This window comes from Podarcis raffonei, chromosome 13 (genome assembly GCF_027172205.1).
Source record: "Podarcis raffonei isolate rPodRaf1 chromosome 13, rPodRaf1.pri, whole genome shotgun sequence".
Lineage (NCBI taxonomy): Eukaryota > Metazoa > Chordata > Lepidosauria > Squamata > Lacertidae > Podarcis > Podarcis raffonei.
In genome coordinates, this window is record NC_070614.1 from 20,297,098 (window position 1) to 20,312,138 (window position 15,041).

At 48.7% G+C, this 15,041-nt stretch overlaps 1 protein-coding gene across 2 annotated transcripts in view; it reads left to right on the forward strand.

Moving 5' to 3' along the window:
- SAMD14 (sterile alpha motif domain containing 14) overlaps positions 1-11,574 on the forward strand; it is a 35,281-nt gene extending 23,707 nt beyond the window's left edge. For both annotated transcript variants that reach the window (XM_053361212.1, XM_053361213.1), the window contains exons 5-10: positions 1,299-1,386; positions 1,555-1,629; positions 4,509-4,668; positions 6,815-6,943; positions 8,000-8,155; positions 10,518-11,574. In XM_053361212.1, the coding sequence (XP_053217187.1) occupies positions 1,299-1,386; positions 1,555-1,629; positions 4,509-4,668; positions 6,815-6,943; positions 8,000-8,155; positions 10,518-10,676 (767 nt within the window). In that variant the 3' untranslated portion in view covers positions 10,677-11,574. The remainder of the gene's footprint in view (positions 1-1,298; positions 1,387-1,554; positions 1,630-4,508; positions 4,669-6,814; positions 6,944-7,999; positions 8,156-10,517) is intronic.
- The last annotated feature ends 3,467 nt before the right edge of the window (positions 11,575-15,041 follow it).

The following is a 15,041-nucleotide window of genomic DNA, read 5'->3' on the forward strand; positions in this document are numbered from 1 at the left end:
AAGTTCCAACTAAAGAAGAATGGCAACTTAAACTGACAGAATATGTGCAGCTTGCGGAACTAACATATAAAATAAGAGAACAAGAAGCACATAAGTTTAAAGAAGATTGGAAAATGTTTACTGAATATATGGGAGGAAATTGTGTACACTTGAAAACGTTGGCAGCGTTAAGATAAATTCAACAGTGTAAATAAGTTTTGATGGATGTAATAATGGAATAAAAGGGAAAGGGAAAGGTACCCCTGACCATTAGGACCAGTCGCGGACGACTCTGGGGTTGCACACTCATCTCGCTCTATAGGCCGAGGGAGCCGGCGTTTGTCCGCAGACAGCTTCCAGGTCATGTGGCCAGTGTGACACAGCTGCTTCTGGTGAACCAGAGCAGCGCACGGAAATGCCGTTTACCTTCCCGCCAGAGCGGTACCTATTTATCTACTTGCACTTTGGCGTGCTTTTGAACTGCTAGGTGGGCAGGAGTTGGGACTGAACAATGGAAGCTCACTCCGTCGTGGGGATTCGAACCACTGACCTTCCGATTGGCAAGCCCTAGGCTCTGTGGTTTAGACCACAGCGCCACTGAATGGTGTAGTTTATGTAAAATATGCAGAGATTTATGTTATGCAAAATGAACCATGGAAAGAAAAGAAGGGAAATCATTGATATTTTAAGGTTATTTAAATGAATACACTAAATTGTAGAACATTTTCTCTTGAATAATATTCCTTGCACATCTTTCCAAGGCTTCATTTCAGCCAGGGCTTCATTTCAGAGCTTAGTTTTCCAACCCCAGGCCATATGAGCAGAACACGGGAAATATTAGTAAAAACAATGGAGCTCTTGAGCATGTGCAGAGAGTTGGTTGGGGGGGTGGGGGGGTGGGGGGGTGGGGAGTATAAAAAGGAGAATTTCCCAGATGCCAAGATCCAGGTTTGGGTGCAAGAAATCTTTGGTGAAAGAACTCCAGTAGATATTTAAAATCACAAAATATGCAACAAAGCAAAGCATGTAAATATAGGCTACTGTGCCTTTAAAATATGCTCTTCTAAGGTCCTTCCAAATTCAAAGCACAGAAAAAGACCACACATTTGGAAAGCTAAAAATGTTTACTTACAAACTCTTCAAAGGTCAGGTTCATGTGTTTTTCCATACAGCAGTCAGAAAACACAGGCAGCAAAACTTAGGCTAATTCAAAAGTGGTCAAAATCCCTACATTATTTGTGTATCAGGCTTTGGCCTAAGCACTTCTCATTTCAGAAATTAAACACTGTTCCCTCTCACCTCCCCATTTCCCCTTCCAGATGACAGCCGGGACACGAGCCCGCCAGATCCTGCAAGCCCAACTATTGGTCTCGACAAGAAAACCCGACGGAAGTTTCTGGATTTAGGGTGAGGCTTGAAAGCTGGCTATTCAGAGACAAGGAGTGGACCACACTGATTCATTTTGTATCTTTGGGGTCTCTTTCACAGCCCCCTCTGCTTGTGTGCTTTCTACATATCTGAGAACTGCACCTGGTTTTTCCACGTGTGGCTAATTGTCCCCTTCCTGATGCACAGGGTCACCCTCAGAAGGGCATCTTCTGGGAAGAGCAGGAAAGAAAAAGGGGGCAATCGGCTCTCCATGGGCAACAGGTAAGCAATTGGCAATTTCCTGAGGCTCCTCTCAAATTGATTTCTCGTGGAACCCTGTAAATTATGTGGAAGATGGGTGATACACAGACATGCGCGCACACATAATAGAGGGGCATCAGAAACATCCACCCGAAAAAGTGCCATGCAATTGTGTCTGAATAAGACAACCCTAGTGATAGCTTTTACAGGTTTTCCCAAACTTGGGTCTCCAGCTGTTTTTTTGACTACAGCTCCCATTATCCTTAGCTAGCAGGTCCAGTGGTCAAGGATGATGGGAATTGTAGTCCCCAAACAGTGGGAGCAGCGCCGGATTTACGTATAAGCTAAACAAGCTATAGCTTAAAGGTAAAGGTACCCCTGCCCGTACGGGCCAGTCGTGTTCGACTCTAGGGTTGTGCACTCATCTCACTCTAGAGGCCAGGAGCCAGCGCTGTCCGCAGACACTTCTGGATCACGTGGCCAGCGTGACGAAGCTGCTCTGGCGAGCCAGCACCAGCGCAACACACGGAAACGCCGTTTACCTTCCTGCTATAAAGCGGTACCTATTTATCTACTTGCACTTAGGGGTGCTTTCAAACTGCTAGGTGGGCAGGAGCTGGGACCGAAGGACGGGAGCTCACCCCGCCGCGGGGATTTGAACCGCCGACCATGCGATCGGCAAGCCCTAGGCGCTGAGGTTTTACCCACAGCGCCACCCGCGTCCCTTAGCTATAGCTTAGGCCCCCACAAAATTTAAAGGGGAAAAAACTGGATGCACATTTCCAAAATATAAGATAAAAAACAAATCAAGTAAAACCTACATACAGCAACAGTGTTTTGTGTTGTGTAGGCCCCTATGATGTAAGTAATGGGCCCCGCCTGCTGGCCTGCTCCCTAAAATATCACTGGTTTGCTCATTTCTATATATAGGGTGCCTACATTCTGCTATTCATAAGTAGTAGTTTGCATCATATAGTTACCCCTATTATTATTTCATGTTATAGCAAGTTTCTAGAGACTAGATTAAGAGTCTTTGTAAATTGTGTTTCTAAAGGAACTTTTGTGATTGCCAAATACCAATGTGTTTGCATTATTAAGTTTGTTATGAATAAAAAATCATTTTAGGCAAGAGTTTAATAATTATTTCAGTATTAATATACTTCTTAATTGTATATATACTTCTTAATTGTATATAATTATTTCAGTATTAATATACTTCTTAATTGTATTTCAGTTCAATAATTACTATGATAAAATACATATTTTGTTATGTGCAAATGGCTTTAGATACCTATTAGGTCCATAAATTACCATATAGCATATATTCAAATCGGGACGCGGGTGGCGCTGTGGGTAAAACCTCAGCACCTAGGGCTTGCCGATCGAAAGGTCGGCGGTTCGAATCCCCATGGCGGGGTGCGCTCCCGTCGTTCGGTCCCAGCGCCTGCCAACCTAGCAGTTCGAAAGCACCCCTGGGTGCAAGTAGATAAATAGGGACCGCTTACTGGCGGGAAGGTAAACGGCGTTTCCGTGTGCGGCTCTGGCTCGCCAGAGCAGCGATGTCACGCTGGCCACGTGACCCGGAAGTGTCTGCGGACAGCGCTGGCCCCCGGCCTCTTGAGTGAGATGGGCGCACAACCCTAGAGTCTGTCAAGACTGGCCCGTACGGGCAGGGGTACCTTTACCTTTACCTTTTTATATATTCAACAGAAAAAACAGCGACAATTTGTTGTTGACAAAGGGCAGCTGGACATATAAAGGGCCCCATTACCTTCAGTAGCTTAGGGCCTCATCAAACCTAAATTTGGGGGGATAGTTTGGGAATCACTGGATTAGAGCTTGTTTTCCTGGAAATTTCACAACTGTGCTGAGGCATATATGTGAAACTAATCCGTCTCTGACCATGTTTCATATTTGGATTCATGCTCCCCATCACAATAAAAATAAATAAAAATTAAGATTTATTTTTTAAGTGAATCTTGTACAGATAGGAAGGAAATATAGCTAAATGCAACAAAATACCACACAATTTATTGGTTTTTTTAACAGTACAGTGGTACCTTGGTTCCCGAACGGCTTAGTTGTCGAACAAATCGGCTCCCAAATGCCAGAAACCCGGAAGTGACTGTTCCAGTTTGCAAACGTTTTTCGGAAGCTGAATGTCCAACGCAGCTTCTGCGGCTTCCGATTGGCTGCAGGAGCTTCCTGCAGCCAAGCAGAAGCCGCGCTTTGGTTTCTGAACCGTTTCAGGAGTTGAACGGACTCCCAGAACGGATTAAGTTCGAGAACCAAGGTTCCGCTATATAATGATTACGTATCAGTTCAGATTATCATTTCTCACTTGCGTGACTGAAATTGCTTCTAGTATTGCTTTTCCAGCACCTTAGCACTTAGTTCTGATCCCAGTATTGCACAAAGGACGTGGGTGGCGCTGTGGGCTAAACCACAGAGCCTAGGACTTGCTGATCAGAAGGTTGGCGATTCGAATCCCCGCGATGGGGTGAGCTCCCGTTGCTCGGTCCCTGCTCCTGCCAACCTAGCAGTTTGAAAGCACCTGAAAGTGCAAGTAGATAAATAGGTACCGCTCCAGTGGGAACGTAGATGGCATTTCCGTGCGCTGCTCTGGTTCGCCAGAAGTGGCTTAGTCATGCTGGCCACATGACCCAGAAGCTGTACGCCGGCTCCCTCGGACAATAAAGCGAGATGAGCGCCACAACCCCAGAGTCAGTCATGACTGGACCTGATGGTCAGGGATCCCTTTACCTTTACCTATGTCAGTATTCCAGTGGGAGTCTCTTTTCCAATCCTGCGACCTCCCCAGATTTTTCTTATCGCAAGTTATATTGTCAGCTTTGCAACCCCATTTCCTTGCTGTTAATACTTGTCCCCCTTTCCTACAGGGAGTTGATGGAGGGCCCCAGCCGCTCCTCTGCCTCGACCTTCATGCCTTTCTCCTGGTTCACGGACAGCGGCAAAGGCTCCGCCTCCTCAGGAAGCACTGCCTCCCCCACCTCCTCCCCCAAGAATGAGGCCTTCAGCCGCAAGAAGTCTGCCTCGCAGGTTATGAGTCCGTCTGATGGGTAATGGGCTGGTACCCCAAGCCCCATACTAGGGCATGGGGTGTGTGTGTAGGGGGTCACAGGGGTGGTTGCCCCAGGTGCAAGATTGTTAGGCGGCACAAAATGTCAGCACCCGGTGCTGCCTCAATACAGTCGCTGGGCTCCATTGAAAACGGCTTCTCCGTGCAAACCAAGAAGGGACCTTTCCAGACAACGGAACAACTGTTCCATTCTTAACTCTGCGGCTTCAACTTCCTGGGTGCCGTTGGTGCCGTTGAATGTGCATGTGTACTCCGTCCTTTTCCCTCCCACCCACCCTCTCTGCACTGCCCCGGGCACTGACAACCCATGCTACACCACTGACAGCTTATGCTGTTTTGGTGAGGCTGAGAAAGAGCAGCTTTTCCTAGCGAGTGTGAACGGGGTTATTGGAGGAAATTCATCACCAAATGAGGAGACCCAGATTTGCATACAGAGAGGATGTCAATGAAGGCAGAAGAAGCCCAAAGAGACCAGAGGGGCCCCGTGGGGCTTTATTTAGGCTGCTCACCCTCCCCGCCTAGCAGCTGACTTATGGGGTAGCGCAGCAGCTTTAGTTGAGGAGAGAGTTGTGTGTAGAGAGAGAGCAGGAGCAAGAGGAGAAAGGAACAGGCATTTAGAGGCCTGTTAGCCTCTTGCATGATTTTCGCATATGTGTGCAGGCCTCCAGAATACAACCCCCGCAAGAGTGGTGTTATTCCTGCATAAGACTGTTGTGTCCATGTGTGTGTCCTGCCCCCGTGGCTCCAGTACAGTAATTATTTGTCTACCGCAACATTTATAAACAGGAATGCAAATATAAACAATATTATATATATATATATATATATATACTATATATATATATATATGTGGGACGCAGGTGGCGCTGTGGGTAAAAGCCTCAGCGCCTAGGGCTTGCTGATTGAAAGGTCGGCGGTTCGAATCCCCGCAGCGGGGTGCGCTCCCGTCGTTCGGTCCCAGCGCCTGCCAACCTAGCAGTTCGAAAGCACTCCCGGGTGCAAGTAGATAAATAGGGACCGCTTACCAGCGGGAAGGTAAACGGCGTTTCCGTGTGCGGCTCTGGCTCGCCAGAGCAGCGATGTCACGCTGGCCACGTGACCCGGAAGTGTCTGCGGACAGCGCTGGCCCCCGGCCTCTTGAGTGAGATGGGTGCACAACCCTAGAGTCTGTCAAGACTGGCCCGTACGGGCAGGGGTACCTTTACCTTTATATATATATATACACACACACACACACACACACACACACACACACACACACCCTGCCCTCCCTGGCTAAGACCAGGCTCAGGGCGGCTAACATCAACTATAAAAACAATTGATTAAAATACAACTTAAAAACAGGATTAAAGTACAACTTAAAATGCAGCCTCATTTCAGTGGAAGCCCAGATAAAAAACTATTTTGAGGGGGAGAAAACGTCAAATCTTCACCAAGGCCAACTATCTAGACTGGTCCTACGTGGGCCAGAAAAAAGCAAAAAGCCAGGGAAGTCCCCAAATAGGGGTTCTGTCACAGAAGGAAAAGGAAAGAGGGGGAGATCAGGCTGGTTCCAAGCCAAAGGCCAGGTGGAACAACTCTGTCTTACAGGCCCTGCAGAAAGAAATCAGATCCCGCAGGGCCGTGGTCTCATGAGACAGAGCATTTCACCAGGCCGGAGCCAGTGTTGAAAAGGCCCTGGCCTTTGTTGAGGCTAATCTGACTTCCTTAGGGCCCGGGACCTCTAGAATATTACTATTTATGGACCTTAAGGTCCTCCGCGGGGCATAACCAGGAGAGGCGGTCTCATAAGTACGAGGGTCCTAGGGTCCTATGAATATTCAGTGAAAACACTCGCCGATAGCAAGAGCTAACAATAAAGAATAAGGTGCAGATAAGTAGCAAACTAGAACACATATCCCAAACTGAATCTTGACTCCAGAAGCAACCTGTAATTGATATCTCGCCCCGATGTTTTCTGCTAGGAACCATAGGCAGCAGAAGCAGCCTTTGTAGCTGAAGTCAGTCAGCCCCCCCCCACCCCCACCCCCCGGCCTGGTCGCAAAGGGCCAGGCTGAGAGTCACCTTGTAGGACTTTTCCTTAACCCTTGTCTGTCCTGCCAACAGGAATCTACCCTGAGTGATGACTCCACCCCTCCCAGCAGTAGCAGCAGCCCCAAGACCCTGAGTGGAGCTCATCCTGAGACGACAAAGTGCTCCTACCCCTACCACACCCTGTCCCAGTCATCTGATGAGGTAAGTCCCCTGGCAAGCGATGCCCTGTTGCACCTGGGTATTTAGAACCATCTGCGCAATGCCACCGATATATCCACCAGGGACGTGGGTGGAGCTGTGGTCTAAACCACTGAGCCTCTTGGGCTTGCCGATCAGAAGGTTGGCGGTTCGAATCCGTGCAACGGGGTGAGCTCCAGTTGCTCTGTCCCAGCTCCTGCCAACCTAGCAGCTCGAAAGCACGCCAGTGCAAGTAGATAAATAGGTACTACTGTGGCGGGGAGATAAACGGTGTTTCCATGCACTCTGGTTTCCGTCACAGTGTTTCATTGCGCCAGAAGCGGTTCAGTCCTGCTGGCCACATGACCCGGAAAGCTGTCTGTGGACAAATGCTGGCTCCCTCGGCCTGAAAGCGAGACGAGTGCCACAACCCCATCGTCACCTTTGACTGGACTTAACCGTCCAGGGATCCTTTACCTTTTTACCTCCCTCCAGTCTGCCCTTTAATGAGGACTAGTAACGTTTTTCTCTTGGATCCTGAATGCACCTGTCTTTGGCTCAACCTGCTGTTCTTGAGAGCCGATATCTTGAGCAAAGGCTCACCAGCGCGGAGCCATGTGAACAACTAATAAAATAATCAGAGCCTCTGAGCATGGGCAGAATACACCACTTGCTACCGACGGCAGCCCAAGTTGGATGATGGTCTCTCCTTTTATATTGTAAACCGCCCTGCGATCCTCAGATGGATAAATTTAATCTGTGCTGTTTTTTTGGGAAAATAGTGCCAGAATTCATCATTCTCTTAGAATGACAATGGTGCCCACCTGAGAGGTGCCGGAACTGAGTTCCATCGGGGGTTGGGGGTCCTGAATTTAATAAATAAGTAAAAACAAAAACATCAAGATGCATTATTATATTATTATTATTATTATTATTATTATTATTATCATCAGTGCTTTTCTTCTAGCAGAAAAAGGTGCTGGTACTATGTACCCCTGAGTACCCCAGAAAACAACAGCAACACTGATTATCATCATCATCATCATCATTCATTGCATACTCTCATAATCCTCTCTGCAGTTCCTGGATGAGCCTCTGAGTGCAGCTTCAACGTGGAGCAGTCAGAAAGTGGGACAGTGGTTGGAGAGCTTGAACCTGGAGCAATACATGGCAGAATTTGCCGCCCAGGAAGTGGACGGCCAGCAGCTCCTCCTCCTCGATGGAACCAAGCTGAAGGTGACGGAAAAGAGGGGTGAGGGGGTTTGCGTCCCAGCCACACTCCTGCTTTGCAAGCTCTGCTGGCGGGATGGCAATGCTTTTCTGCTTTAGTGGACTGCAGAGAGCTTTGGGGTTCTTTCTTTGACCAGTGGGTGGCTGGTGAGCCGCTGGTTTATACCACTAAGGTGGGTTTGGCTCTGACATGGTCGCTAGGGTTAGCCTAACTACTGTTGCCTATGCTCTGGTAACCTCAAGGTTAGATTACTGAAATGCGTTATACGTAGGGCTGCCTTTGAAGGCGGTTCGGAGACTTCAGCTGGTGTGGCCAGGTTGCTCACCGGCTTGAGCATATTACACTAATCCTGGTCCGACTGCACTGGCTACCAATTAGTTTCTGGGCCCAATTCACAGTGCTGGTTTTGACCTATAAAGTCTTAAACGGCTCAGGACTGCAATACCTCTTTCCATATGAACCTACCCGGACCCTGAGATCATCTTCTGTGGCCCTCCTTCGTGTGCCTCCTCCTCGAGAGGTCCGGAAGGTGGCAACACAAGAACAGGGCCTTCTCTGCAGTGGCTCCCCGTCTGTGGAATGCTCTCCCCAGGGAAGTTCACCTAGTGCCTTCATTACACACCTTTAGGCGCCAGGCAAAAATGTTCCTCTTTAACCAGCCCTTTGGTTGATCCAATTTACATCCTATGCCCTTTTAAAATGTGGCTCTTTGGGGGGGGAGGTATTATTGGATTATTGCTTTTATTTTTATTTTATATACTGTGATCCTTTTATGTGAACTCCCGTGAGACCTCCAGGTATAGAGCGGTGTATAAATTCAACAAATAAAATAATAATAATAATAATAATAATAATAATAATAATAATAAAAAAATAATAATAATAATAATATCCCCCTTGCAGATAAGGTTCGATACAGATACACAGAACCTAATTTTTTTAGTGTTTACTAGCGAGCACCTAATTAACTTTTGCAGACACTGCAAAAAAATGTGGCAAAAGTTATTTAGGACGGCACCTGCAGAATTAAAATGAACTCAGGAACTTTCAACGGGCAAGGAATCCTAGGAGTACATGAAGCTGTTTTGTCTGGAATATTTGTCCATGTAACCCAGTGCTGTCTGTTCCAGCCGTAGCCAGGATGATGCCATCATCCCTGCTGGAAACACTGGCTCGGGGTTATGAGAGTCATTGTTCAAAAAATCGGGATGGGTATCACTGTGGCTACCCTTGGCCAGCTGTACCAGCAGGGACTGTCACAGGGTCTCAGCTTTTTCAACACCTGCCATTTGATTTTTTTAAACCATTGAAGCCAGGGGTTGAGTACAGGACTCTTCTTTTGACAAGATGGCACTCTAGGATGAGAAAAGAGAAAGAAGAGCAGGTGTACCATAATGTCAGAGACTGACAGGCCACTGGGAAGGAGGACTGGAGTCTGACTTGGGAAAAGGGGTCATTGATTTGGGGGGAAATCAGAGGCAGGGGAAGTTTCAGAGCTGGAGGGCTGAGCACAGGATAGGTCAGAAGAAGGGGAAGAGGCAGGTCAGGCAAAGGAAGGACCAGGTGCTTCCCCCCCTCCTGCACCATTTCCCCAGAACCAGGAGGGGACTGAAGAGGGAGGAGCAGAGGAAGTTTCCACTCAGGCCTAGTCTCAGCTCGTCAGGGGAGGTACATAAACCGGTGGAGGGAGAGTGGTCCCCTGTTGCTGTAACTGCTCCATAGAGCGTGGACCCGGGAATAGCTGTCTAGACGCTAGATTGTTGTGCGTAGTTATCCAGAGCTGCAGAAGTGGCAGGGTTATCTTAAACAATAGAGACTTAACTATCTGCCATGTTCATTCCTTTGGCTGCAAAGTGCCCTTGACACACATTTGAGTGCCTGACCACAGATTACTGCCTAGTCAGCCAGCTTAAGAACATCTTCTGTGAAGGTGGTGTCTGAGCCCTGACCTCCACTGCAGGAAGAACGGAGATACAGAAAGCGATGCTATTGCTGATATCCAGGAGTGTCAGCTTGGGCCCATGACTGTGGGTGCCCGGGGCCATGGGTGCCTTGCAGTGTGCACTGAAATTTGTGGGTGCCCAGCCCCTTCATGGGGAATTTTGTGGGTGCTCGGGCACCCAGGGCCCCAGGAAGTTGGCACCTATGTGGATATTTGTGTGGAATTTTGTGGGTGCTCGGGCACCCAGGGCCCCAGGAAGTTGGTACCTATGTGGATATTTGTGTGGAATTCTGTGGGTGCTCAGGCACCCAGGAAGTTGGCACCTATGTGGATATTTGTGTGTGTGTGTGTGTGTGTGTGTGTGTGCTGAGGACACAAACTCCTGAACTTTGCATGTTCCAAATTCTCCCGCCACGTCCCTGCAGGCTCTCGGCGTCAGCAACTCTCATGACCGTTCCCTCCTCAAGAGGAAGCTGAAGGATCTGAACGCGGCCGTCGAGAAGGAGAGGAAAGCTCAGGAGAAAGTAGAGAAACAAAAGAAGCAGAAGAAGAAAGAGCGGGAACTGGAACAGAAGAAGAGCTAAGCTAAACGGAGTGTGGGGGGCGGGAAATACGGGGGTGGCCGCTTCCAGGCGCACGGGGCTCACACCCTCTTCACCCACGGAGCATTTCTAGGCTGGGGGTGGGCTGGATCATCTGCAAACTGGGAAACGGAAGGGGGAGGGACCAGAAGCAGGCGGCGCACTGCTGGCGAAGGTTAAGGGTTTGGGTGGGGGCTGAACCTGCTGTGGAACCGGGCATGACGGAGATGGCGGTGGCAGCCGGACACCACCGCCGATGGCCGAGTTGGGCCACGGAGGAGAAGGCGATACCTCTGCCCAGTGGCGTCCTCACCCCCTTTCATCGCCTGGACGGTCCAACCGCATGTTCAGTGGGCCCAGGAGCCCTCCTGATGCGGGAAGGGCGGAGGCGCAGATGCGAACCAAAGCCACGACCGGCGAACACCTTCCGATCACACCTCCCGTCAACTCCATTCCGCTCCCTCCAGCGGCCCGGATGTGTCCGCGCCCAATCGGTGCCATTTGGGTGTCCCCTCACACCGCCTCGTTCCTGCGAGGCGGGCCACGGCTGCCTCAAGAGACACAAGCCACAGGTACACTTGTGCGCACAAACACACTCACACACCATTTCCCCAAACGGAAAAGGACGAGATGAATGCACAGCACCACTACCTTGTCTGTCTCTCCCCACTCCCCAGCCCTGCATCCTCCCTCCTGAACGGGTTCTGTATCAGGTCTACTCAGGCCTGACTTCTTCCCCACCCCCGCTGCACCTACCTGGCGACCTGCATTGCGGAGAAAAGGGGGCAGGGGGAGGCGGGGGCAGGCTCAGCCAAGAGGAAGACATGTGTGAGAGAGCCACAGATGTCTGGTGAATACACAATGAGAAACCACAAGGAATAAAAGAAAGTTTTAAATTGTTCCCAGGATGTGCTCCTATTATTATTATTATTTTGCATTGAAGGGGAAGTGGCGGGGTATTGTTGTTGTTGTTTAGTCGTTTAGTCATGTCTGACTCTTCGTGACCCCATGGACCAGAGCACGCCAGGCACTCCTGTCTTCCACTGCCTCCCACAGTTTGGTCAAACTCATGCTGGTAGCTTCGAGAACACTATCCAACCATCTCGTCCTCTGTCGTCCCCTCCTCCTTGTGCCCTCCATCTTTCCCAACATCAGGGTCTTTTCCAGGGAGTCTTCTCTTCTCATGAGGTGGCCAAAGTATTGGAGCCTCAGCTTCATGATCTGTCCTTCCAGTGAGCACTCGGGGCTGATTTCCTTCAGAATGAATAGCTTTGATCTTCTTGCAGTCCATGGGACTCTCAAGAGTCTCCTCCAGCAACATAATTCAAAAGCATCAATTCTTCGACGAATCTGCCTTCTTTATGGTCCAGCTGTCCAGTGGCGGCGTAGGGGCAGCAAAACAGAAAGTGCAGTCTCCAGTATTATTTTATTGTTTTCTTTTTCGTCATCAAAACTGCCGAGTTCTTTAGTGCAGACGGCATGGGGTGGCAAGAAAAATCGCTCAGGGCTGGCTACCCCAATTTTAAAAGGTTTGCAAGGGAAAAGTCGGTGCAGATTAGTCAGGTGTAGAGGCCAATCAATCAATCAATCAATCAATCAATAATAATAATTTTTTATTTATACCCCACCCATCTGGCTTTCCCCCAGCCACTCAGGGCGGCTTGCAACAGAACATTAAAAACACAGCAAAAGATCAAACATTAAAAACTCCCTAAACAGGGCTGCTTTCAGGTGTCTTCTAAAAGTCAGATAGTTGTTTACTTCCTTGACATCTGATGGGAGGGCGTTCCACAGGGCGGGAGCCACCACTGAGAAGGCCCTATGCCTGGTTCCCTGCGCTCCAAAGGCTTGCGGATAGCCGCCTGAAGCCCGGAGAATGAGAGGGGTCGGTGCACACCGATCCCTCTTGCTCTCCTGGCTTCGCTTCGCTGGAGAGGCGCTGCACAGTTTTCCCTCTCTGCGCAGCACCCCTTCAGCGAAGCGGGAGGAGAAATGGAAGGGGCTCCGTTTCTCCTGCCCCTTCGCTGAAGGGGCGCTGAGCAGAGAGGGAGAGAATCCCCCCCCGTTCTCCCCCCCCCATGGTCCGGTGCGTCCTATAGAATGAAAAATACGGTAGTTGTAGTTTCTGGGTCACCTTCAAAGGTAGCCCCACATAGAGTGCATTACACAGGTACATGCAAATGTAGCAAAGAGCCTTTTCAGAGCAGAAGAGCAAAGCTCAAAAAGTCTTTTCAGGAGGTTGAAGAGAAATGGGAGGGACACTTTATTATTACTATTCATTCCAAATATCCACCCGCCCTCTCTGGCCTTTCTCTCACCACCTCAGTGTTTCAAATTGCTGCAGTTGTCTTCAGGACCTCATAACTCTAGCTATGTTTTCTTCTAAGCATTTTCTAGATCTTTTTACCTTTACCTTTCCTTATCTACATCATGGATATGGGGTGGGTGTGTTTTTATCCTGATGAGATCCTCTCATCTCTGTGTATCAACTTCAGCAGCTAGGTGGGACAGCCCCCTTGTCAAGTTATCTGACATCTGATGATTGACACCTATCAAAAGTCCCTTATGCAACGCTTCACAAGCACCCAACAAGCTGCCAGTTCCCAGGTGGTTTCTCACCCCATATCCAGTTGATGGGCAGGTTCTGCCTCATAAAGCATTGAGAACATTGATGTGCCGAGTTTTAATTTTAGGATATTCCTGGAGAATTTCTGGGCCTCCCTACCCTGCTCCTACTTCTACTCCTATCATCACACCTTCAAAAAGAATTCTCCTGGCTGCAATGAGGACTAGAAACCTAGATTTTAAAAGTGTTGCAAACAATGCCCTTTCTCTAACAGTTAAGTCTCATCTCTTCAAGACTCTGCAGATCATACCCACTAAGAGTTTTAGCAAAGTCTTTGTTTTAGCAACCCAGCCAGATCTAAATATTATTATTGTTGTTATTATTAGCTTAGGTCTTGTGTTTCCCTGTGAACTCACAGCAAGGACACAGACTCCTATCCCCACATCACAGTGTGAATTCCATCCTGCTTTATTTTTAGAGCTGGAAATGTCAGGCTGCGGTGTGATTTATATATGAAAAATTTCACGTATGTGTTTTTAAAGACACGTGACAGGCACAAGTTGTCACTGCCTGGGCTGCTGTGATGTCACTCGATGATCTCACCAGTTGCAAGTGCTGAAAAGTAGAAATAAGCTGATCGCTTAAGTTGGATCTGTCATGGACGCTTTAGCTGAGATTCCTGCATTGCAGTGGGTTGGACTGAACCATGATTCTACAACGGATAAGTGTGTGCCTTTTAGCTTCTAGGATCCTACTCACACACTGTCACACCTTGAATCTGCAGTATCTGGGAAGATACTGTATTTTTCCGTGTATGACTAGTTCCCCCCCAAAAAAAAATAATGTCTAAAATTAGGGGGTATCTTATACATGGGGCCATCTCTCCCCATTCTCTTAAAACTGAGTCCCCCCAAAAAGGGGGCATCTTATCGTCAAAAAAATGTGGTAATTTGGATCTATTATTTCTTCAAAGCTCAAGGCACAATAGTCCACAGAGGGATGTCCACACATGCTGAGCACGTTCCACGGTTATTCATTCTTCGAACACAACTCCATGCAATAAAGGAGAACAAACACAAGAGCTTTGCTGGCTGAATAAGAGGACTCGGTGTTTTTTTTAAAAAAATAATTCCATGCATATGGCACTGGGAGTTTGGCGTCTGCAGAGAACAGAAGCCAAAGCTGCAGGGAACAGGAAAGAGCTCCGACGATCAAAGGGACGCAAGACACACCTTGGGACCAGCGGTCGTGGGAGGAGACACAACAGTGCCTTTGCACCGGGTACATTGCGTCTCAGAAACCTGCCCTTGCAGAGCGTCCTTCGGCGTGTGAAGAAAGGACAGGAAAGGAGGAGTCCCTTTTCATGGACGCTCCCTTAAATGCTGCATCAGCTTGCCCACGCTGGCAGGAAGAACGTGCCAAGACGACTTCAGCGACTTTGCTCCAGAATAATAATAAAAAAATTGAAGCAAGGGAAGCCATACGTGGCAGCTTGCTGATGGGACATCTATTCCTGAGGATGCCCCGATGACTGAGGGCTACTGCCCCTTGGGTCAGAGAGGCCTGAAAAGAGACGGTGGACGGAGTAGACGTCCATGGAAGGAACAGCCAAGAGCCCCTTTCCCACGGGGAGTTTTTCTTTTCTTCTCCGCGGGATGACAAAAGCAAAGCACAAATCCGTAACTCAATCCCCACCAAAGGAGCCCAACTATATGGAATATCAACGGCATGGATCTTTCTGCATGACCTAATGTTGCATCATCAAATGGTCCCGGTTTCTAAGCAGGATGGGGGACAGTGTG